The 23988-nt window shown below is 36.1% G+C and overlaps 1 protein-coding gene across 1 annotated transcript in view; it reads right to left on the bottom strand.

Annotated features, from left to right (window-relative positions):
• Window positions 1-23988, bottom strand: part of LOC130232528 (phospholipid-transporting ATPase ABCA1-like) — a 182828-nt gene that overhangs the window by 136089 nt on the left and 22751 nt on the right. The window contains 5 exon segments of the mRNA XM_056462478.1: window positions 29-168; window positions 8655-8862; window positions 15212-15298; window positions 17896-18090; window positions 19979-20106. Coding sequence (XP_056318453.1) covers window positions 29-168; window positions 8655-8862; window positions 15212-15298; window positions 17896-18090; window positions 19979-20106 — 758 coding nt within the window.

The following is a 23988-nucleotide window of genomic DNA, read 5'->3' as shown; positions in this document are numbered from 1 at the left end:
GTGTGTGTGTGTGTTTCTGTGTGTGTACCTCTTTGATGATCCTGCGTGTGACGTTGGTGTCAGGTGTGTAAAGAACTTTTCCTTGCAGAAAGGGTTTAAAGGTCCTCCAGATGAGACGCGTGCTGGACGAGCTCTCCAACGACTCCGTCAGGTTTTTACAAAACTCACCTGCACACACACACACACGTAGAGAAATGTTAAAAAAACACAGTACTGGAGGAGCAGATTCACATCAATACTTTAACACACACACACACACAGACAATCACACACTCACAGACACACACAGATGAGCGCAAACACTCCCAGACACACACACAAACTCACTCATAGATGTGCACACAAACACATGCACACAGACACAAATACACACACACAGTTATACACACAAAAACCAACACATTCGCACACACTCAGACACACACGCACATTCACACACAAACACACAACTACTCAGACAAATACACACAAACACATATACACACACACACACACACACTGATATACACACAAAAACCAACACATTCGCACACACACGCACATTCATACACAAACACACAACTACTCAGACAAATACACACAAACACACACACACACACTGAAATACACACAAAAACTCACATTCACACACACGCGCACATTCACACACAAACACACAACTACTCAGACAAATACAGACAAACACAAACACACACACTCACTGATATTCACACAAAAACTCACACATTTGCACACACATTCACACACAGACACACAACTACTCAGACAAATACACACAAACACAAACACACACAAATACACACACACTCACTGATATACACACAAAAACTCACACATCCACACATTCACACACAAACACACGACTCACACACAAATACACACAAACACATGCACACACGCACACACATTTTTTTATTTGATGTTTGACAATCTCAACTGAAACAAAGAGGGCGGAGCATCTAGTAACTCCTCCCCTTTTTAAAAAAACAGCCAATAGCGTTTAGTTCTCACATTTCTGCCATTGAGAGTGTTTGATCTCAAGCGCATCAAATGAACAGCCAATGAGAAGAAGGGGGCGGGGCATGTCAGACACTAGAGAGCATGTGGTTGGTCAGAAGATTTGATGAGAAACTGAAGTATGAGGTGATGTAAAAAAAATCGTTGATCCATTTCAGCTGTTGATGTTTATATCAGGTTTATATCTTCACTCATTCATTTTCCTTCAGCTTAGTCTGTATTTCAGAGGTCGCTACATTTTTAGTCGCAATATTTTTGGAGCACACTAGCTAGACTATCATACTGATACTAACATCTAATAAACGTTATTTTAATTTCACCTTTAGTTCGCCCAACACCGCATTCCTCGTGTAGCAAAGCTGTTATTCACTGCTGCTGGAAACCTAAAGATCCGGAGAGGCGCTTATGAATGTTTTAGCATGTTGCTAACTTATGTTATCATATGTTTCTAGTATGATTAATGTGTGGCTAACATGTTTCTAGCATGCTGTCAATATGAATTAGCATATTGTCAGCATCTTTAACTCTATGTTAACATGTTTTACCATATTTAACATGCTGTTATCATGAATTAACATGATGTAAGCATATTTCAGGCAAGGTTACCAAGTTTCCAACATGAATGAACATATTGCTAGCATATTTGGTATGTTAACATGTTTTAGTATGTTTAGAATGTGGCTAATCCCTGCTAAAAAATCCAGCTTAAATCAGCCTAGGCTGGTTGGCTGGTTTTAGCTGGTGGACCAGCCTGGTTTAAGCTGGACATAGCTGCATTTGGCTGGGCTCCCAGCCTGTCTAGGCTGTTCAATCTGGTTTTAGCTGGTCATCTCCCAGCCTGACTAGCTAAGACCAGGCTGGAAATGGCTGGAAACCAGCCTGGAAATGACCAAAACCCCTCTAAAACCAGGCCGGTCAACCAGCTAAAACCAGCCAACCAGCCTAGGCGGGTATAAGCTGGTCTTTTTGGTAGGGATATATTTGTAACATGTATTAAACATGTTTCTAACATGTTGCTAATATCAATTAGCATGCTTTTAACACGTTTAACTATGTTAACATGTTGCTAACTAGCTTAATATGTGGCTAACATGTTTCTAGCATGTTGTTAACATTAATTAGCATGCTCTTAGCATGTTTAACTATGATTTTACTTTATGTAACATGTTGCATCATGAATTTGTACCTAAGCATATTAATATACATGTTAGCGTGTTATCAAAATCCAATGTAACGAGTACCTTGTTAGCATATTTCATGTTATATGTTTCTAGCAAATGTAACCTATGGCAAAAGGTTTTATGCTGCTAACAAGTTTCTAGAATGCTGCTAATATTAATTATCAAAATGTTGTCATGTTTAACTCAATCATCTCATGTTCCTGCACATTTAACATGTTGCATTGTGAATTTGCATGTTGGCATTCTATCAAAATTCCAACATGAATGAGTATGTTGTTTGCATATTTAATTAGTTATGTTTCTAGGAAATGTGACCCATGGCTAACAGGTTTTAACGTTGCTAACAAGTTTCTAGCATGGTATTGCATGTTTCTAACCTGTTTCAAGCATGCTGCTAATATTAATTATCATGATGTTGACATGTTTAACTATTGTATCATGATATTACCATATTTAACATGCTGCTATAATGAATTAGCATGTTGCTAGCATATTTTAAGCATGGTTAGCAAATTTCCAGCATGAATGAGCACATAGCATATTTAATATGATAATATGTTTCCACCATGTTTAATATGTTGCTAACATGTTTAAACATTGCTAACAGGCTTCTAGTATGTTGCTAATATCAATTAGCATCTTAACATGTTTCTACCATGTTTAACGTTACTATCGTGAATTGAATCATTTCAAAAAGTGTCAAAATTAGCTTAGAACTAGTTAACATCATAACTTATTAAAGCAAACATGATGACAAAAACACTGTCAAAACATGCAATAACAAGCTAAAACATGTTAGCCATGTGCTAAAACATGGTAGAAACATACTGTTATGTCATGCTAGCATCACTAGCATGTTTAATAAGGTATTTTAAAGCATGGCTGACATCTTTAAACACTATAATGCTACCATTAATTAGCACATTTCTAGTGTTCACTCAAATATAATGGCGATATTCCCAACAACCAGCTTAGCTAATTTTCCTAATTAGTTGAATTCAAGACAAAAACACATGTTAAATCACACTTATTCTTAGTTGTAAATAAGAACAACAAGTTATTAATTCCTAAGGCTCAAATTGAAGCATCTTTATGAATCTCTGAATCTCGCCCCAGGTCAGTGTGAATAAAACAAGAGGTATATTTTTCTTCTTCTGCATTTCATTGATTGGGTTTTACCTTCCCAGATGCGTTTCTGTAGTCTGCTCATTGCACACTGCTGAACTCGCTAACAGAAGAGCCCTGATCTCTGAGGGCCCAAGCCTCTTGAAATAAATGCAAAATAAATGAAATGCATCACAGGATGACAAATCACCACCTTCAGTCTCCTGCACAACTACATCATGACGGCTCCCAAAGCACTGCGAGCGCAGACTCAATCCACGGATACACACTATAATGAAATCAGTTCTCCTCAAACCATACCATGTTACTACAGAGCAAACACAAGAAGAAAATCACCCAGCAGACACAAAACACCTACTGAATATCAAACACCACGAGATGTTAGTATTACTCCAGTGTCATTTATATTCAAATTAATGGTGTTTCTTTATTTTTATATATATATATATATATATATATATATATATATATATATATATATATATATATATATATATATATATTCAGTTTTCATTTAGGTTTTATTTAACTCCTTAACTGTCACTTTTTTAAAGTTGACATTTGAAACTTATATTTTCACATCTGATAAAATAAGTTAATGTTTAGAGAATACATTTTTACTAAATATGTACTTTAAAATAACATGGGCATGGCATGGCATGACATGGATGGCGCAGAATCAATTTCAAAAAATGTAAAAAATAATGCAATTTCACAGACTAAAACAACGATGAAACAAAATTACTAGGAGGACACTGAGAATAAAATTGCACCATAACACAATTTATTTGAGACCATAGGCCTGGACCAGAAGCTGGCTTAACAAACTCAGGATTACAGGATAACTGAACCATGACAAAATCAAACTAGTGCATCCAGGCTTTGTTGGTAACAAAGCTAAAGTGAGCATAAACCAGAACATAACCAGACTATAACTTAAAAATAACCAGAACATAACTTGAAAATAACTGGAATATAACCTGAACATAACCAGAACACAAACTAACATACACTAAACATAACCAGAACTTAACTAGAACACAAACTAACATAGACTACACATAACCAGAACACAAAATACACTAAACATAATTTAGACCTAGCCAGAATAAAACCAGAACATAACCAGAACATAACTTGAAGATAACTAGAACACAAACTAACATACACTAAACATAACTTTGACATAACCTGAACATAATCAGCACATAACCTGAACATAGCCAGAACATAACAAGAACACAAACTAACATAGACTAAACATGACTTTGACATAACCAGAACATAATCTAAACATAACCAGAACATAACCAGCCCATAACCTGAACATAACTAGAACATAACCTGAACATAACCTGAAGATAACTGGAACAAACTAACATCTTCTAAACATAACTTTGACATAACCTGAACATAACCGGAACATAACCAGCACATAACCAGAACATAACCTGAACTTGACCAGAACACAAATTAACATATTCTAAACATAACTCTGACATAACCTCAATATAACCAGAACATAACCTCAAGATAACTGGAACAAACTAACATCCTCTAAACATAACTTTGACATAACCTGAACATAACCGGAACATAACCAGCACATAACCTGAACATAACCAGAACACAAACTAACATATTCGAAACATAACTCTGACATAACCAGCACATAACCAGAACATAACCAGAACACAAACTAACATATTCTAAACATAACCTGAACATATCCTTCCCAGGAGCACATTAGAGATGCAGTGCAAGATACCATGGTGAGTGGTTTAAGCTAAGCTACCTTCATGGTACCCAAAACCCAGGACTGGTGAAAACTAAACTGATGGCTAGCCAGCTAATGTGGCTTCTTGGTACAGGTCTTAAAACTGAAGAAGAAACACAACTAGCTGACCATAATGAATAGCTCGTGGAAATAACAAGGGCACAAAGAACAATAAATCTAAAGGATAAACTAGGAAAACAATCAACACAGAGTTGCAGTTTTAACACCTTGAAAAGTTTCAGTCAGTTCAAGGACTTTAGAAAAAATAAATCAGATAAAAATAAAATGCTTTAAAGAATTAGCTTAAAAATAACAAACACTAAAACAGGCGTCACTAAATAACAGCGCAAAATGTGTTCAAAACCCTCACCACTGACCAAAAACAGGCTTTTTTTAAAGGGAACCTATTATACACCATTTTACAAGATGTAAAATAAATATCTGATGTCTCTAGAGTGTGTGTGAGTGAAATTTCAGCTCAGAATACCACACAGATAATGTTCTCTAACTCTCTGAAACTGACCCTTTTTAGGCTTTGATACAAATTGTGGTGTTTTGGTTACTGTCGCTTTAAATGCAAATAAGATTGGGCTCTTTTCAGAAGAGGGCGGAGCTACAAATGCATATATGTCACCATAGCGACAGATTCAAAACAAGACTAACGTTAATGGTGTGAAAAAGTTCCAATGTGTGCTTCAGTGTCCGTGTGTGCTTCATTCAATTCATTACATATTGATTTCTATAGCGCTTTAACAATGTAGACTGAGTCAAAGCAGCTTAACATAGTTCTAGTAAAGTCCAGATTTCAGAGTTGAAGCTCAGTTTAGTTTAAAATTTCACTACTGAAAGTTCAAACACTGAGGAGCAAATCAATGCAGTCTAGTCGCTGGAGGATGCTGGACGTCCATCGGGAAGAAGCTGCAGGTGTGAGTCGGGCACCAGCGGTGGTCAGGCTGGCCCACAGGATCAATGCGGGGACTCGTTTGTCACTGTGGTCTTTCAGGAATCAGCCTCATGCACTCCATTCCTCCATGACCACCACAGCATCAGCTCAGGATACGGCCTGGTCCAGGATTATGGATACCTTGGCATCATTTCTCCACAGTTCCTGGATCGCATCAATGGTGCTGCATAGTCTCTAGGGGCCTCAGGATGAGTATCCCCAGGTGGTTCATGCTTCTGTCAGTCTATGTCGCTCCTGTCTCTGTTAATCTAAAACTCCACATCTATAATCCTCTTAGTCTATGCTGACATTATCTTCAGCAGCTCAAACACTCTAATGGCTAATGGAAAGACGGCTGCTTCTCACTCAGGGCTGCTGTTTATGCTAATGAGAGATGGGCACTAGTTGGCGGGGCTTTCCCTATCTGATCACACATACAAAGGCAGAATGTAAATCAAAGCGTTTCCACAGAAGTATGACTGTATTAAATATAATGATTGTTTACTATTAGAAGCTGGTAGTCGCCGCACAACTGTGTAAACCCCTTATAAAAGCATAATAGGTCCCCTTTGTGGAAAATAACAAGCATTCGTTCATTCTATAATAGCACATGCTGATTTAATGTGAAATAACGCAGAGAAATGCTGTTCATGTGTGTATCTGAAGGAGAAAGATAATCACTGCTCGACTGAAATAAGTGTATTTGGGACTTAAGCAGCATCTGAGATGCAATCACATCAAATCCTGATGTATGACTTCCATTGTACTTACTGCTATTTTTTTTTTTTATTAGAGTAAGAGCATCCAACGACACACCAGAGGAACGCTCAGCAGCACATTTGCTGAAAGATCAAGCACATGCCCAAATCTCATAACGCAGTTAAATTCCCCATTATGTACAGCCGGCGCACGAGCACACAATCTGTATTTCATAATGCATCTGTTTGCTCTCCCAGCAGAGCGGCGTCCGACTGACACATCCCTGTCTGCGCTCCCTTGTAAAATCCCCCCCGCACACAGAATTCAGAGAGAGATCCCATTAGCATGCAAACAGGGCTGAAATGCCTCCGAAGCAGACCGGAGCACAATGCAACACGCTTTTTTTTTGTGTGTGTGTGATTTGCGGTGTCGGAACAACAGAAAGCCGCAGCAGGCCGAGGGGAGAAAACAGCCAATCCTATTTACTGGAGTTTCAAAGAGAAGGTAATTAACAGAACAGCCCAACAGAGTCACTAATTAACCCAGTCCTCCTGATATTCAGCAGCTCTGTGCAAACAGAAGAGCGCCGCGAGAGCTCAGGCATTGCAAACAAACAAACCGCAGCGTGGAAGAAATATCAACCAGACTCTCACCTTCGGCTGAGCTAAACAACGGAGCTGCGGATATGGAGGATCTGGTCCTGCAGGTGCTTTTAAATCAACTGGTGGGAAAGGTTCAAGTCTGGGTAAATTGATATTAAAATATGTGTTCAGACAGAGTTTGTCACACAAGAGATTAAAACTGTGGGTGCTACTTTATATTAGGTGGCCTTAACTACTATATACACTGTAAAAACATCTGTTAATTAAGAGTTTTCCATATTTTGTTATTCATTTTACTTTATGTATGATTTTCATGTCATGTCATTTTGGGCCGCTTATCCAGGGGACGGTCGTGGGGGCAGCAGCCTTAGGAGAGAACTCCAGACTTCCCTCTCCCCAGACACTTCCTCCAGATCCTCCAGGGGAATCCCGAGGAGTTCCCAGGCCAGCAGAGAGACATAGTCCCTCCAGCGTGTCCTGGGTCTTCCTCCCGGTGGGACATGCTTGAAACACCTCCCTAGGTAGGCATCCGAAACAGATACCCGAGCCACCTCAGCTGACTTCTCTCGATGTGGAGGAGCAGCGGCTCTACTCTGAGCTCCTCCAGGGTGACAGAGCTCCTCACCCTATCTAAATGGGTGCGCCCTGACACCCTGCAGAGGAAACTCATTTCAGCTGCTTGTATCCGAGATCTTGTCCTTTCGGTTATGACCCAAAGCTCATGACCATAGGTGAGAGTAGGATTGTAGATAGACCAGTAAATCGAGAGCTTTGCCTTTCAGCTCAGCTCCTTCTTTACCACAATGACCAGTGCATTGACTGCATTACTGCTGCACCAATCCGCCTGTCAATCTCACGCTCTATCCTTCCCTCACTCGTGAACAAAACCCCAAGATACTTGAACTCCTCCACCTGGGGTAAGGACTTTCCTCCAACCTGGAGATGGCCAACCACCTTTTTCCAGTGGAGCACGATGGCCTCAGACTTGGAGGTGCTGATTTTAAAACTTCTAATCTAAACTTCTAACCTTAAAAAGCTAGAAAAAGTGACTTTTATGAACATTTCTAATAGTTTGCAGTGCTATATTGTCTGAGATGGTCTTGTATTTTAAGCTACAATGATAATAATAAACTCATTCATTCATTCATTCATTCATTTTCCTTCGGCTTAGAAAACTTAGCCAAGTCGCCCCACTGGAATGAACCACCAACTTATCCAGCATATGCTTTACGCAGTGCATGCCCTTCCAAATGCAAACAATGTACATTAATATTTAGCTATTTGAATGATGAATCTGAATCAGCTCTTACTGGTGTTGGTGCTGGTCGAGTTGTTATTGTCTGCGGTTGCGGCGCGAGTGTTTTGCTGGTCTGACATTGCTGCAGATCTGCTGGCGATGTTGGATGTTTTGTTCAATCCGCTTCCACACAGAAGCTGAGTGATGCCGCCGAACGGATCCGACCTGAAGTCTAAAGATCCGGCAGCTCCTAGCAGTGCTGAAGATCTGAAGTCAGGCATCTGTGGAGGAGAAACATCACAGTAAATCTCAGGTGTACATGTAGGAACTGCTGCTCTTACACTGCTAACAAATGTTTATTAGACAATTAGAATGTTAAATTCACATTATATTAATGTTCTAAGAACGTTTTTTATCAACATTACAGGAACATTCATCACTAACATCCTAAAGATGATCTTCTAAGAATGTTTTTTTCTTCAAGATTACAAGAATGTTCCAAAAACGTTATTTTAATAACATTACAGGATAATATTTATACAATTATAAGAAATGTTATGGAACATTCTGAGAATGTTCCCTGTTACGGGTGACCAAAAATACACAAAAAATATAGTAAAATATTATTAGAGCTTCTGTTTTGAAATTAATTTAAAAATCTTCCGGTTTAAGATGATGTATTAACTTTTTTATTTAATAATAATAACGTTATTCAAAACATTTGCATAACATTTCAGTCTCAGGTTATATTAATGTTTTAAGAATGTTTTTTAAAACACTACTGGAACGTTAAATTCACGTTTTATTAATATTCTAAGAACGTTTTTCTATCAACATTACAGGAACGTTTATCAATAACAACTAACATCCTAAAGATGATCTTCTAAGAATGTTTTTTTTCAGGATTACAAGAATGTTACAAAAACGTTATTTTAATAACATTACATGATTCCATGTTCCCTGTTAGCTGAGGCATTTGACTAAAAATACACTAAAATATTGTGAAATATTAATAGAGCTTAATAGAAATTTCTATTTGAGGTAATCTAAATCTACCGTTTTTAGACGATGTATTGAGGTTTTTTAGTTATAATAACAATATTAAAAACATTTGCATAACGTTTCAGTCTCATATTAAAGTTTTCAGAATAATATTTAAAAGTTAAATTCACATTATAATAATGTTCCAAGAACATTTTATCAACATTACAGAAACATTCATCAATAACATCCTAAAGATGATCTTCTAAGAATGTTTTTTCTTCAAGATTACAAGAATGTTCCAAAAACGTTATTTTAATAACATTACAGGCTAATATTTATACAATTATAAGAAATGTTATGGAACGTTCTGAGAATGTTCCCTGTTACGTGTGACCAAAAATACACAAAAAATATAGTAAAATATTATTAGAGCTTCTGTTTTGAATTAAATTTTAAAATCTTCCAGTTTAAGATGATGTATTAACATTTTTATTGAATAATAACAACGTTATTTAAAACATTTGCATAACATTTCAGTCTTATGTTATATTAATGTTTTCAGAATGCTTTTTAAAACGCTATTGGAACGTTAAATTCACGCTGTATTAATATTCTAAGAACGTTTTTCTATCAACATTACAGGAACGTTCATTAATAACAACTAACATCCTAAAGATGATCTTCTAAGAATGTTTTTCTATCAACATTACACGAACGTTCATCACTAACAAATAACATAACTAAAGATGATCTTCTAAGAATGTTTTTCTATCAACATTACACGAACGTTATTTTAATAATGTTAAGTGCTAACATTAACACTTTTAAGAAATATTACAGAACATTCTGAGAACAATCCCGGGAAAATATTGATCATTACAGTTATATATAACTATCATGCCATACATAATACATCTTAAAATATAATCCAATCCCTTGTTTTAAATATTACAACATCTTTCAGCAATAATTCTAATATGCTGATTTGAACAGGCATTATTATTATCAATGTTAAAACCAGTTGTGCTTCTTCATATTTTTCCAGATGCACTTTTATTTCAGGAGCCTTTAAATGAATGGAGGAATGTAATTTATTCACAACATTAATCTTTTGTAACATTATTAATGTCTTTACTGTCACTTTAATTTAAATTTAAGACCTCCTTGTAGTATAAAAGCACTAACAAAACATAAGAGAAGTTTTCAGATGTAGCGTTCAGATTATGTTGTCTGTGACCCATTGTTTTGTTGCAGCCCACCAGTTTTAAATCATTCTGTCTTGGCAGGAAGATCCACTGCAAACATTTGTCCACCCATAACCGAATATCACAGTGTAACATCATTAATTAATGCCATGCATGTCTAGTTCACGGCTTGACGGTGTAATATAAGTCCATCTGTGCTTTGCATCTGTTGTCCTGGCGGCTAAGCACCGCTTACACCGAAACCGCGGAAAGGTGAAATGTTTTTTTTGGTGCGTGTTCAAGACAGCGCCTTCATAATGGAAAAACAAAGCGTAAACGGCGTTTCAGTCTCATTTAACAAGCATAACAGACATAAAGCCTGTTCATTCAGAACGCAAGTGACAGCTGCTGTGTTAACACCAAATGAGACGCTGTATTATTACTTTCCAGCAAAACTTCCAGCAGATTTTATTGATGCAGACGCTTTTAGGCAAACAGTGAGCTGTAATGCACGGCTAATAAAGCAAACATTGATACCCCACTTCTTTAGTGCCCTTGATTGGGGTAGTGTTTAATTTCCCTCCACATTCAAACTTGTTCACTTGTGTTTTGAACCAAACCAATCAGCTCCCATTTGAATAATAAATACGCAAAGTATGCACATTACACAGCTGAAGTCAGAATTATTAGCCCTCCTGTATATTTTCCCCCAATTTCTGTTTAACGGAGAGCAGATTTCTGTTCAGCACATTTCTAATCATAATAGTTTAATAACTCATCTCTAATAAGTGATTTATTTTCTCTTTGTCATGATGACAGTAATAATATTAGACTAGATATTCTTCAAGACACTTCTATTCAGCTTAAAGCAGGGGTGTCCAAACTCAGTCCTGAAAGGACGATGTCCTGGAGAGTTTAGCTCCAACCCTAATCAAACACACCTGAACTAGCTAACCAAGCTCTAACTAGACATTATAAACTTTCTGGTAGGTGTGTTGAAGCAAGTTGGAGCTAAACTCAGCAGGACACCGGCCCTCCAGGACCAGGTTTGGACACCCCTGGCTTAAAGTGACATTTAAAGGCTTAACTAGGTTAATTAGGGTAAAGTTAGGGTAATTAGGCAAGTCATTGTATAACAGTGGTTTGTTCTGGAGACAATCCAAAACTAATATTGCTTAAGGGGGCTAATAATATTGACCTTAAAATGGCTTAAAAAAAACATCTAGCCAAAATAAAAAAAATAAAACTTTCTCCAGAAGAAAAAATATTATAGGAAATACTGTGAGAAATTCCTAGCCCTGTTAAACATCATTTGGGGAATATTTGAGAAATAAAAAAAATAATAAATTACAGGAGGGCAAATAAGTCCAACTTCAACTGTATATACCCTTATATGCAAAATATGCACGTTGCATAGGACTCCGAACCACCAGAGGGCACCATGGCTGTCAAAAAAAATGTACCTGCCAAGCCAGTCATCTTAATCATTTTTAATTTTTTGCAATTTAATAACTTTGTTGAGATAAAACACAGATATATATAATACTCTTAATTATTCTAAATATGCATATATTTCTAACATTGTTATTTTATTAAAATTACAAAACACAAAAGAGCTATGAGTATTACTACCTTTACTTACCATAGTGATCGTAATGACTGAATGCATTATAGCTGGGGACACCAATCTCAGTCCTGGAGGGCTGGTGTCCCTGCAGGGATTAGCTCCAACTTGCCTCAACACACCAGCCTGGGTGTTTCAAGTATACCTAGTAAGACCTTGATTAGCTCATTCAGGTGTGTTTGATTAGGGTTGGAGCTAAAATCTGAAGGATTCCGGACCTCCAGGAACAAGTTTGGTGCCCCCTACATTATAGTGTCTGTTACTTTTAGTTTTGTTAACCTGATGTCAAACGATATATAGTGTAATTATTGTCAGTGCTTGACATTAACTTTTTTGATCATCAGCCACTGTGGCTTGTATTTACTAGCCACTCGCCATTTTCACTAGCCACGATTATATTGTTGGGAAATATATTTCATACACATAAATATGACTTTGACATGCTAAAATGACTTGATTTAGATTTTGTGTTATCTCCACATGCCTTCTCATTCATTTCTCTTTTTGTATGTCGTGTATGAGCTCAATAATCATGAGCAGATGGGTCATGCTTTCATAGTATTACAATTAGTTTTTATTTCACATGAATTTTCAGAGCTCAAAATGAAAGATTCACCAAATTTATCTCTGACCACACCAAACATAAACAATTCATTATTTCTTAACCACAAAATTTAAATGTGTCAAAACAAGCTAAATATAGCTGTATACTCTACTTTTTATTCAACTAAACATATGCACAGTGATCTGTCCTGGCTACAGGTCTCAGATCAGCAGTTAACTACACATGAATGGGGAGTTAACCTCCCATTAAAGCAATGTTACTGTAAAAAAAAATGATAATTAAACCGTATTAACGCAAAAGAAAGCTGGTAAAAAAACATACCGTGTGATAATGAAAGGATGATCACACACACGGGTAATGTTAGACCAGGCATGGGCAAACTCGATCCTCGAGGGCCGGTGTCCCTGCAGAGTTTTGCTCCAACACTAATCAAACACACCTGAACACCCTAATTAGTGTCTTCAAGTTCACTAGAAAGCTACAAGCAGGTGTGTTTGATTAGGGTTGGTGCAAAACTATGCAGGGACACCGGCCCTCCAGGATCGAGTTTGCCCATCCCTGTGTTAGACCCATAAATAATCTGTTCAAAGAATGGTTAAAGCGAAAGCAACCGGCGCTGCTTACAATAAGTCAACTCTGGAAATCTTGAAAGCAGCAGGACTGTGGGTGCACGTTCATAGCTTTTTATCTAGTCTATTTGAAAGAGAACCGATCGTATCAGTTGTGTTTCTAGACACAGTTGCTTCACGCAAGGAAACGGGAGCGCGCGCGCGTTATAAACATTCGCGCACATCACCTCAGCTGTAGTAATTATCCTCTTATTTAGTATTCACCTGCTTTGCTCGCGCGAAGTTGCGAACGCAATTATTTTTGTCAGTCGTGCTGCTTCTCAATTCTAAAATCGCCTTTGCATGCGTATTGGACCATGCTTATTGTCGAACCCTGCTTTTAAGAATTATTATCTGGGAAAATTATTTTCAACCAGCCAAAGTGGCTAGTGGGAGTGTGCGTCTTAACCGCCACAGCTGAAATCTACCCGCATTTAGCGGGTTGGCGGGTGGTAATGTAAAGCCCTGCTTATTGTATATAGTGCACTCTAGTGGATCTGTTCTCTGAAAATGTGGAACAAAATATACCTGGAGTGACATTTCAGATTCGCAAAAATGTAGACAGCGCCCTCTAGTGGATTTGTCATCTGAAACGTACAACAAAACATACCAGGAGTAACGTTTTTCAGATTTGCAAAAATGTAGACAGCGCCCTCTAGTGGATTTGTCATCTGAAACGTACAACAAAACGTACCAGGAGTAATGTTTTTCAGATTTGCAAAAATGTAGACAGCGCCCTCTAGTGGATTTGTCATCTGAAACGTACAACAAAACGTACCAGGAGTAACGTTTTTTAGATTCGCAAAAATGTAGACAGCGCCCTCTAGTGGATTTGTCATCAGAAAACACACAACAAAGCATATCCAGAGCAACACATTTGAGATTTGTAAAAATGTAGACAGCACCCTGTAGTGGACTTGACATCTGAAATGTGCAATGAAACGTCCCTGGAGCAATGTATTTCAAATGTAGGCTGAAGCACATATTGACAATGAGCCTATGCTGTGTTTATGACAATAGTAGGCATGAGTTTTGCTCATTTATTTATTTATTCCCCAGCCTGTCTGGGTACCTGCCGTCTGCGCTGCAAGCTCCCAACAAGCAATTTTTAACCATTTCTCAAGTCCGAGCGCACAGATGTGTATCTACTAACTCCACAGTGTGGTTTATTTGTCAGACAAAACAGCGAATAGCAATGGGGAGCCCATAATATTGGCATTATGATTGACCTGTCAATCAAACACCCAGCAAAGGGTGAACTCCTGGGTCTGTGGTTTCAGTGATATTGAGTTTTGCAGGATCCCGTGCTAACACTTAAGAGTCTCACAGCTTATCACAGGTCTGTTTCAGATTTATGCAGTATATTATTTTAAAGTCTGTGAGAACAAGTTACGGCAGACTTCGGTATGAGGATGGTTTTCCAATTGAAACATACGCAGCATTACATTTGCACTACGTCCTAGAAGTATTTTGCAGTCACATTCATGTATTTATTTTACCTGAATTGCTTTTATCTTTGAAAACTGAACTAAAGCAGTTTCAATTTACTAAAACGTCATATATGATAAGCTACTTTGACACAATGTACATTGTATGGAAAGTGCTTTAGGGTTTAAGTTGAGACTCTTTTAGATTTTTTTAAAAGTATAAAACACAGAGACTCACCGCTGTCATGAGTGTGGAGATGTGTGCGCTGGTCTGTGCCATCAGAACGGCTGCCTCTATGCGGTTCAGACCCAGAGCTAATGGAAGCTGAAAAAGAAAAAGATTAATTCTTTTAATAAACGTACAACAAAACGTACCCTTAATAACGAATTTCAGATTCGCAAAAATGTAGACAGCGCCCTCTAGTGGATTTGTCATCTAAAATGTAAAATAAAATGTACCCTAAGTAACGTATTTCAGATTCGTTAAAATGTAGACAGTGCCCTCTAGTGAACGTGTCATCTAAAATGTACAAGTTATACAAGTAATATTTTTTTTGATTTTCTAATATTTAGACAGCGCCCTCTAGTGGGTTTATCATCTGAAACGTACAACAAAACGTAGCCTAAATAACACATTTTAAATTCACAGAAAATGTAGACAGCGCCTTCTTGTGGGTTTCTAATCTAAAACGTAGAACAAAGTGTACCCTAAGTAACATATTTCAAAACCACAAAAATGTAAACAGCACTCTCTATCATTTGAAACGTACAACAAAACAACGTATTTCAGAATTACAATAGATGTAGACAGCACCCTCTAGTGGATTCGCATTCTAAACTGCACAACAACGTACAACAAAACATAACCTAAGAAACGCATTTCAAATTTGCAAAAATATATTTTATATAGCACCCTCTAGTGGGTTTATCACGTAAAACTTCTAACAAAACGTACTCTAAATAGCATATTTCAATTTTGCAAAAATGTAGAGAGTGCTCGCTAGTGGATCTGTCATCTGAAACGTACAACAAAACATACCCTAAGTCACGTATTTTAGTTTGCGAAAATGTAAACAGCTCCCTCTAGTGGGTTTATTATCTGAAATGTACAACAAAACGTACCCTAAGTAAGGTATTTTAGTTTGCGAAAATGTAAACAGTGCCCTCTAGTGGGTTTATCATCTGAAATGTACAACAAAACGTACCCTAAGTAAGGTATTTTAGTTTGCGAAAATGTAAACAGTGCCCTCTAGTGGGTTTATCATCTGAAATGTACAACAAAACGTACCCTAAGTAAGGTATTTTAGTTTGCGAAAATGTAAACAGCGCCCTCTAGTGGGTTTATCATCTGAAATGTACAACAAAACGTACCCCAAGTAAGGTATTTTAATTTGCGAAAATGTAAACAGCGCCCTCTAGTGGGTTTATCATCTGAAATGTACAACAAAACATACCCTAAGTCACGTATTTTAGTTTGCGAAAATGTAAACAGTACCCTCTAGTGGGTTTATCATCTGAAATGTACAACAAAACGTACCCTACGTAAGGTATTTTAGTTTGCGAAAATGTAAACAGCGCCCTCTAGTGGGTTTATCATCTGAAATGTACAACAAAACGTACCCTAAGTAAGGTTTTTTAGTTTGCGAAAATGTAAACAGTGCCCTCTAGTGGGTTTATCATCTGAAATGTACAACAAAACGTACCCTAAGTAAGGTATTTTAGTTTGCGAAAATGTAAACAGTGCCCTCTAGTGGGTTTATCATCTGAAATGTACAACAAAACGTACCCTAAGTAAGGTATTTTAGTTTGCGAAAATGTAAACAGTGCCCTCTAGTGGGTTTATCATCTGAAATGTACAACAAAACATACCCTAAGTAAGGTATTTTAGTTTGCGAAAATGTAAACAGTGCCCTCTAGTGGGTTTATCATCTGAAATTTACAACAAAACGTACCCTAAGTCACGTATTTTAGTTTGCGAAAATGTAAACAGCGCCCTCTAGTGGATTTATCATCTGAAATGTACAACAAAACATACCCTAAGACACGTATTTTAGTTTGCGAAAATGTAAACAGTGCCCTCTAGTGGGTCTATCATCTGAAATTTACAACAGAACGTACCCTAAGTAACAAAGTTCAGATTTGCAAAAATTTAGACATTGCCCTCTAGTGGATTTAACCTCTAAAACATACAACAAAAAACGTACCTTTACTAACGTATTTCAGTTTTTAAACCTGTAGTCAGCGCTCTCTAGTGGATTTGTCACATAAAACGTACAAGACATACTATAAATAACGTATTTAAAATCCACAAAAATGTAAACAGCACCATCTAGTGGATCTAACCTCTAAAACATACAACAAAACATACCCTTGATAACGTATTTCAGTTTCTCAAACACGTAGACAGCGCCCTCTAGGGGATTTGGCATATGAAATGATGCAATGCAATGAAACGCACAAGGAGAAATGTATTTTACGTATCACAAGTCACGTCTTTCAAAAGGCACGTCTTTCTAATGAGCCTCTTTTTCCCTGAGCTTAATTGTGTATTACATCGGTTCTCCCTCACGGAGCCAAAGATTAAGACGGTATTACTGAACTGAAGCGAAGTACGGCTGAATCTATAAAGATCATTAGATTTGCAGAGTTTATTCTGGGATGTAAGGCAGTTAAAACAAGCTTAATAAACTCCCATTCACTGGCCTCTTATCTCCGTGTCTGTCGCTCTGACCTTCACACACATTCAATAGCCATTACTTCAGAGGTAAAGCACTGTTCAGATGTGTGTGTGTGTGTGTGTGTGTGTGTTGAAGTATTTATCTGTGCAGGGGTTTACGCTGCAAATGGGGTATGTGTGTGTTTGTGTGTGTCTGTGAGTTGAATGATTTGTGTGTCTAATAGAAACAGAAGAGTTTTACTCACTGCGTTCAGGAGTTTGAGGTTGTCCAGATTCTGCACAAACACTCGTCTGGCTTGAAGGAGCTGATTGGCTGTCAGGGAGCATGTGATGTTCTGAAATTCTGCTTTCTGATTGGCTGAGCTGAACTCCAGGATGCGATCGACTGATGAACCGCAGAGAACAGAGCGCAGATCTCCATCAGTTGAGAGCGCAGGCAACTGCACAGAAGAATAAATGAGTGAGTGACAAAAAAAAATGAATGAATGAATTAGTAAAAGAGTGAATTAATTAATTAACGAGTCAATGAATGAATTAAACATTTACTGAACAACTGAGAGTAAGTGACTTACTAAATGTATAGTTGAATGAATGAGTAAAAGAGTGAATGAATGAATGAATGAATGAATGAATGGAGTGAATGAGTGAGTGAGTAAGTGAATGAACGAGTGACTGACTGACTGAATAAATTAATGTTTGACTAAATGAATGAAACATTTAATGAATGAGTGAGTGAGTGAGATAGAGTGAGTGAATGACTAAATGTATAATTGAATGAGTGAATGATTGAATGAAGTAAATGAATGAATGAGTGAGTGACTGACTGAATAAATGAATAACTGAATTAATGACTGACTGAATTAATAATTTAATGAATGAATGACTGAGTGAGTGAGTGAAAGACTCACTGATGCATAATTGATTTAATGAATGACTGAGAGAATGAATAATGAATGAGAGAGTGAGTCAGTAAGTGAGTGAATAAGTGAGTGACTGATTGATATAAATAACTCAATTAATGAATGACTGAGTGGATGAATAGTTTAATGAATGACTGAGTGAATGAATGACTGACTAAATGTGTAATTTAATGAGTGAAAGAGTGAGTGAATGAATGGAGTTAATGAATGAGTGACTGACTGAATAAACTAATGAATAACTGAATTAACGAATGACTGACTGAATGAATAATTTAATGAATGAATGAGTGACTGACTGAATGAATAAATAACTCTAAATTAATAATTCAGTCAGTCTTTCATTAGTTATTTATTCATTCAGTCTGTCATTCAGTCACTCACTCATTCATTCATTCCTTAAATTACTCATTCAGTCAGTCTTTCATTAATGAATGAATGACTGAGTAAGTGAAGGACTGAGTAAAAAAATGATGAATGTATGAATAAATGAGTTACCGAGTGAGTGCCTTACTGAAATGAATGAATAAATAAATGAAAGACTGACTGAAATAATAATTTAATGAATGAATGAGTGAATTAATAAATGAATGAATGAAGCAGTGTATTAAGGAATGAATGAGTGACTGAATAAATGAATAACTGAATTAATGAATAACTGAATAAATGAATGGATGAGTTAGTGAATGAAGGAAAGGATGAGTGAGTGAATGAATGACTGAATGAATAATTGAGTGAATGACCGACTGAATAATTGAAGGAATTAATAAATAAGTGAGTAAATGAATGACTGATTGACTGACTCAGTAATTGAATGAATGACTGAATTAATAATTTAATGAATGAAAGAGTAAATGAATGAATGAATGTGGAAGTGTATGAATGTATAAACGACTGAGTGACTGACAAAAATGAATGAATAACTGGATTAATGAATACTTGAATGAATGAATGAGTAAGTGAATGAATGAGTGAATGACTGACTGAATAATTGAACGAATGAGTGAGTGAATGAGTTAGTCAATGACTGACTGAATATCTGAATGATTACTGAATGAATGAATAAGTGACTAACTAAATGAGTGAGTGAATAAATGAACGAATTGCTATACTATTACTGCTATTAAACACAACTGTACTAATACTCTGTAAAGCCTGGTCTGACATCAATAATGATAATCAATAATGACGTGTTTATTGGTATAGAAACAGAAACAGGCTCATGAACATGTTTTAAGTGGTTTTGAGTTTTGCGTTTGTCATTCACTTGACATCTGCTTGACATTTTGATGGTGAATCCGGCTTTATTGTGGATGTTTTCATTACGGGATATTGGATCTGCTCCAGTCTGCGGTAAAATACAGAGCGCCTCTTCATCTTTCTGACTCTCCATCTGCTTTAGATGACGTACCTGTCCGAGCCGAACCTTCACCCTCATCAGACTTGCCGCTGTTGTGTTTGGCACCGAAAGGCTGTTCGTCAGATATTCTGAAAACGTCTCGTTGGTCTTCAGCAAACTGCGGAGGGGAATAGACTGACCTGAGAGAGAAATACAACAGGGGGATTAAAGCTCTGCTGCTCTCAGCCAACACAGGCTCTGTTCAGACAGACTATAAATATAGTTTTTCAGTGTTTTTTATGATTTTTTTGCTGTCCAAATATCAATCAATCAATCAATCAATCAATAAAAAATCAATAATAAATAAATAATTATTAATTAAATCAATAAATTAATTCAACATACAATGAATCAATTAATAAATTAATCCAAAGTAACATCCAATCAATCAACCAATTAATCCATTAATCAGTCAATCAATAAATCAATAAACTGATAAAAGTCCAATCAAATTAACCAGCATCCAATCAATTACCCAACCAATTATTTAACATCCAACCAATCAATCAAAGAACATCCAGGCAATCAAATCAGTATCCTACCAATCAATCATTCAACATCCAATCAATCAAAACAACCAACATTCAATCAATCAATCAATCAATCAATCAATCAATCAACCAACCAAACTAATCAACATCCACTCAATCGATCAATCAATCAAAATAACATTAAATTAAATCAACATCCAATCAATCAATAAATTTATCCATCAAAGCAACATGCAATCAATTAATCAACCAATAATTCAACCTATCATTCAATCAACAATTGTCCAATCAAATCAACCAACCAACGAATTAACATCCAACCAATCAATCAAATCAATCAACCAACATCCAATCAATATATATATATATATATATATATATTGACCAATCAACCAATCACTCAAAAAAAACAACATTCAACAAAACAGTCAATCAATCAATCAGTCGATTAATAAATCAATCAAACAACATTAAATAAATCAACCAATCAATTTATAATTGTCCAATCAAATCAATCAACCACCTAATTAACATCAAACCAATCAATTAACCAACATCCAATCAATCAAATAAATATATATATCTTATCAATCAGCCAGTCAATCAAAACAACCAACATCTAACCAACCAATCAATCAACCAACCAAGCATATCAACATCCAACCAATTAATTCATCAATAAATTAATGAACCAAATCAATGTCCAATCAATCATTCAATCAATCAATAAATGTCCAATCAAATTAACCACCATCCAATCAACTAACCAATTAACCACCATCCAATCAATCAATCAATCAATCAATCAATCAATCAATCAACCAACCAAACTAATTAACATCCACTCAATCGATCAATCAATCAAAATAACATTAAATTAAATCAACATCCAATCAATCAATAAATTAATTCATCAAAGCAACATGCAATCAATTAATCAACCAATAAATCAACCTACCATTCAATCAACAATTGTCCAATCAAATCAACCAACCAATGAATTAACATCCAACCAATCAATCAAATCAATCAACCAACATTCAACAAAACAATCAATCAATCAGTCGATTAATCAATCAATCAAACAACATTAAATAAACATCCAATCAATCAATCAATCAATCAATCAAAGCAACATGCACAACATGCAATCAATCAACCAATAAATCAACCAATCAATTAATAATTGTCCAATCAAATCAACCAACCACTAAATTAACATCCAACCAATCAATTAACCAACATCCAATCAATCAAATAAATATATATCCTATCAATCAGCCAGCCAATCAAAACAACCAACATCCAACCAACCAATCAACCAACCAACCAATCAATGTGCAATCAACCAACCAATCAATCAATCAATGAACATCCAATCAATTAATTTATCAATAAATTAATAAACCAAAGCAATGTCCAATCAATCAGTCAATCAATCAATCAATCAATCAAATCAACCAATAAATGTCAAATCAAATTAACCAACATCAAATTAGCCAACCAATTAACTACCATCCAATCAATCAATCAATCCATTAACCAACACGCAATTTATCTAATCAATCAATCAATCAATCAACCAACGAATATTCAACATCCAATCAAACAATCAACCAATCAAATCAACCAACCAATCAGTCAATCAACCAACCAACATCCAATCAATCTAATCAATCAATCAATCAATATTCAATCAATCTACCAACCAACAAAAAATATTCAACATCCAATCAAACAATCAACCAATCAAATCAACCAACCAATCAATCTACCAACCAACCACCCAACCAAATAATCAACATACAATCAGTCAATCAACCAATCAATCTGGCTGCAAATTCACAATTTTTACATTCAAGTTCTTTCCTAAACAAACAAATAAACAAACTAACACATACATAAAAATCTGACAGGTTTCACATACACCCTTACTTAAAACCCACAAGTGTAGACCCCCACAGGTCAAATCATATTCTGTTTTTATTATGTTGTTATTAGGATTTCTGATATCAAACTCAAACACACGTGTGTTTATATTGTAAATACAGTCTCTATATTTTAAGAATTACTCTGTCAATTTTCAGCATCATTACAACCGTTCTCAGAGTCACATGATCCTTCAGAAATCAGTCTAATATGATGATTTGCATATAATCAGTGTTGAAAACTGTTGTGCTGCTTCATATTGTTGTAGAACCCATGATAGATGTGACTTTCCAGGATTTTAACTTCTAATCAGTTTAAGGCATCCTAAAGAGATCTTCTGAACCGCCCAGTGTATTTCCAGATAATGTAATGATGATGTCAACGTCTGCATAAACAGAGGAGGCGGCTTATTAAACATGTGTTCGCCCGTTAAAGACTCATTTAGCTCTAATGCTACACACTGTTTTTTTGTCCTCGTGCGTTTGCAGATTCCTCCCACACACTCACACAAAGACCATGAAAGCCAATTAGGCATATGAAAGCCGGTGTGTTTGCACATCAAGGGTGGATGGAGGTCTGCTCGCGGCGCCGTAATTCACATCAGTGTTACGGAGAGAAAAGAGACGCCCTACCCAGCTAATACGTATAGAGTCGTGCTAATTAGCGGGTGAATATCAGACACTGTGCTGATTAGCAAGAGCACATTATCTGCGCATTTGTGGTCATCCCTACCTTCCTCTCCAACATTGATTGAATCAATCAATCGAATCAACCGACATCCACCGTGATAGAGACACTTATGCTTTCCAACATTTATTCAATCAATCAAATACCCAACCAATTTCCAATCAACCAATCAATCAATCAATCATTCATTCAGTCAAATAAATTAATCAACAAATCAATCAACCAGTTAACCAATTAATCAATCAATCAATCAAATAAGCAACCATTAATCAATCTAATCAACCAACATCCAATCAACCAATCAATCCCAATCAATCAATAAAATACCCAACCATCAATCAATCAAATCAACCAACCAACCAATCAATCTATTAACATCCAACTAATCAATCTACTAATCAATCAATCAAACATATCACCAACATTCAAGCAAACAATCAAAATTAACCAACATACAAATAATCAATCAAAACAACCAACATCTAACTAATCAATCAACCAATCAAATCAACATTGATTCAATCAACCAATATCCAACCAACCAATCAAATCAACCAACATCCAATCAATATAAAAAAAAAAATCAATCATTCAACCAATATCCAACATATCAAACAATCAATCAGTCCATTAAAAATAATCAAACAATCAAAACACCAACAATCAATAAATTGATTAAATTAACCAACCCCTACCAATTCAAATCAATTAATCAACCAAATCAATTAATGTCTTGCCAACTGATCAACCAACCAACCAAATCAAATGAGTCAAATCAAGCAAAAATCAACAAATCAATCAATCAATCAATCAATCAAATAACCCTCCAATGAATTTATTCTTCTCTCTTCAAACATCTTCAACATTGATTCAATCAGTCATCAATTAATTCACCAGTAAACAATCAATCAATCA

Source organism: Danio aesculapii, chromosome 7 (assembly GCF_903798145.1).
Source record: "Danio aesculapii chromosome 7, fDanAes4.1, whole genome shotgun sequence".
In the NCBI taxonomy this organism is placed as follows: domain Eukaryota; kingdom Metazoa; phylum Chordata; class Actinopteri; order Cypriniformes; family Danionidae; genus Danio; species Danio aesculapii.
This window is presented reverse-complemented; position numbering and strand designations above follow the sequence as displayed.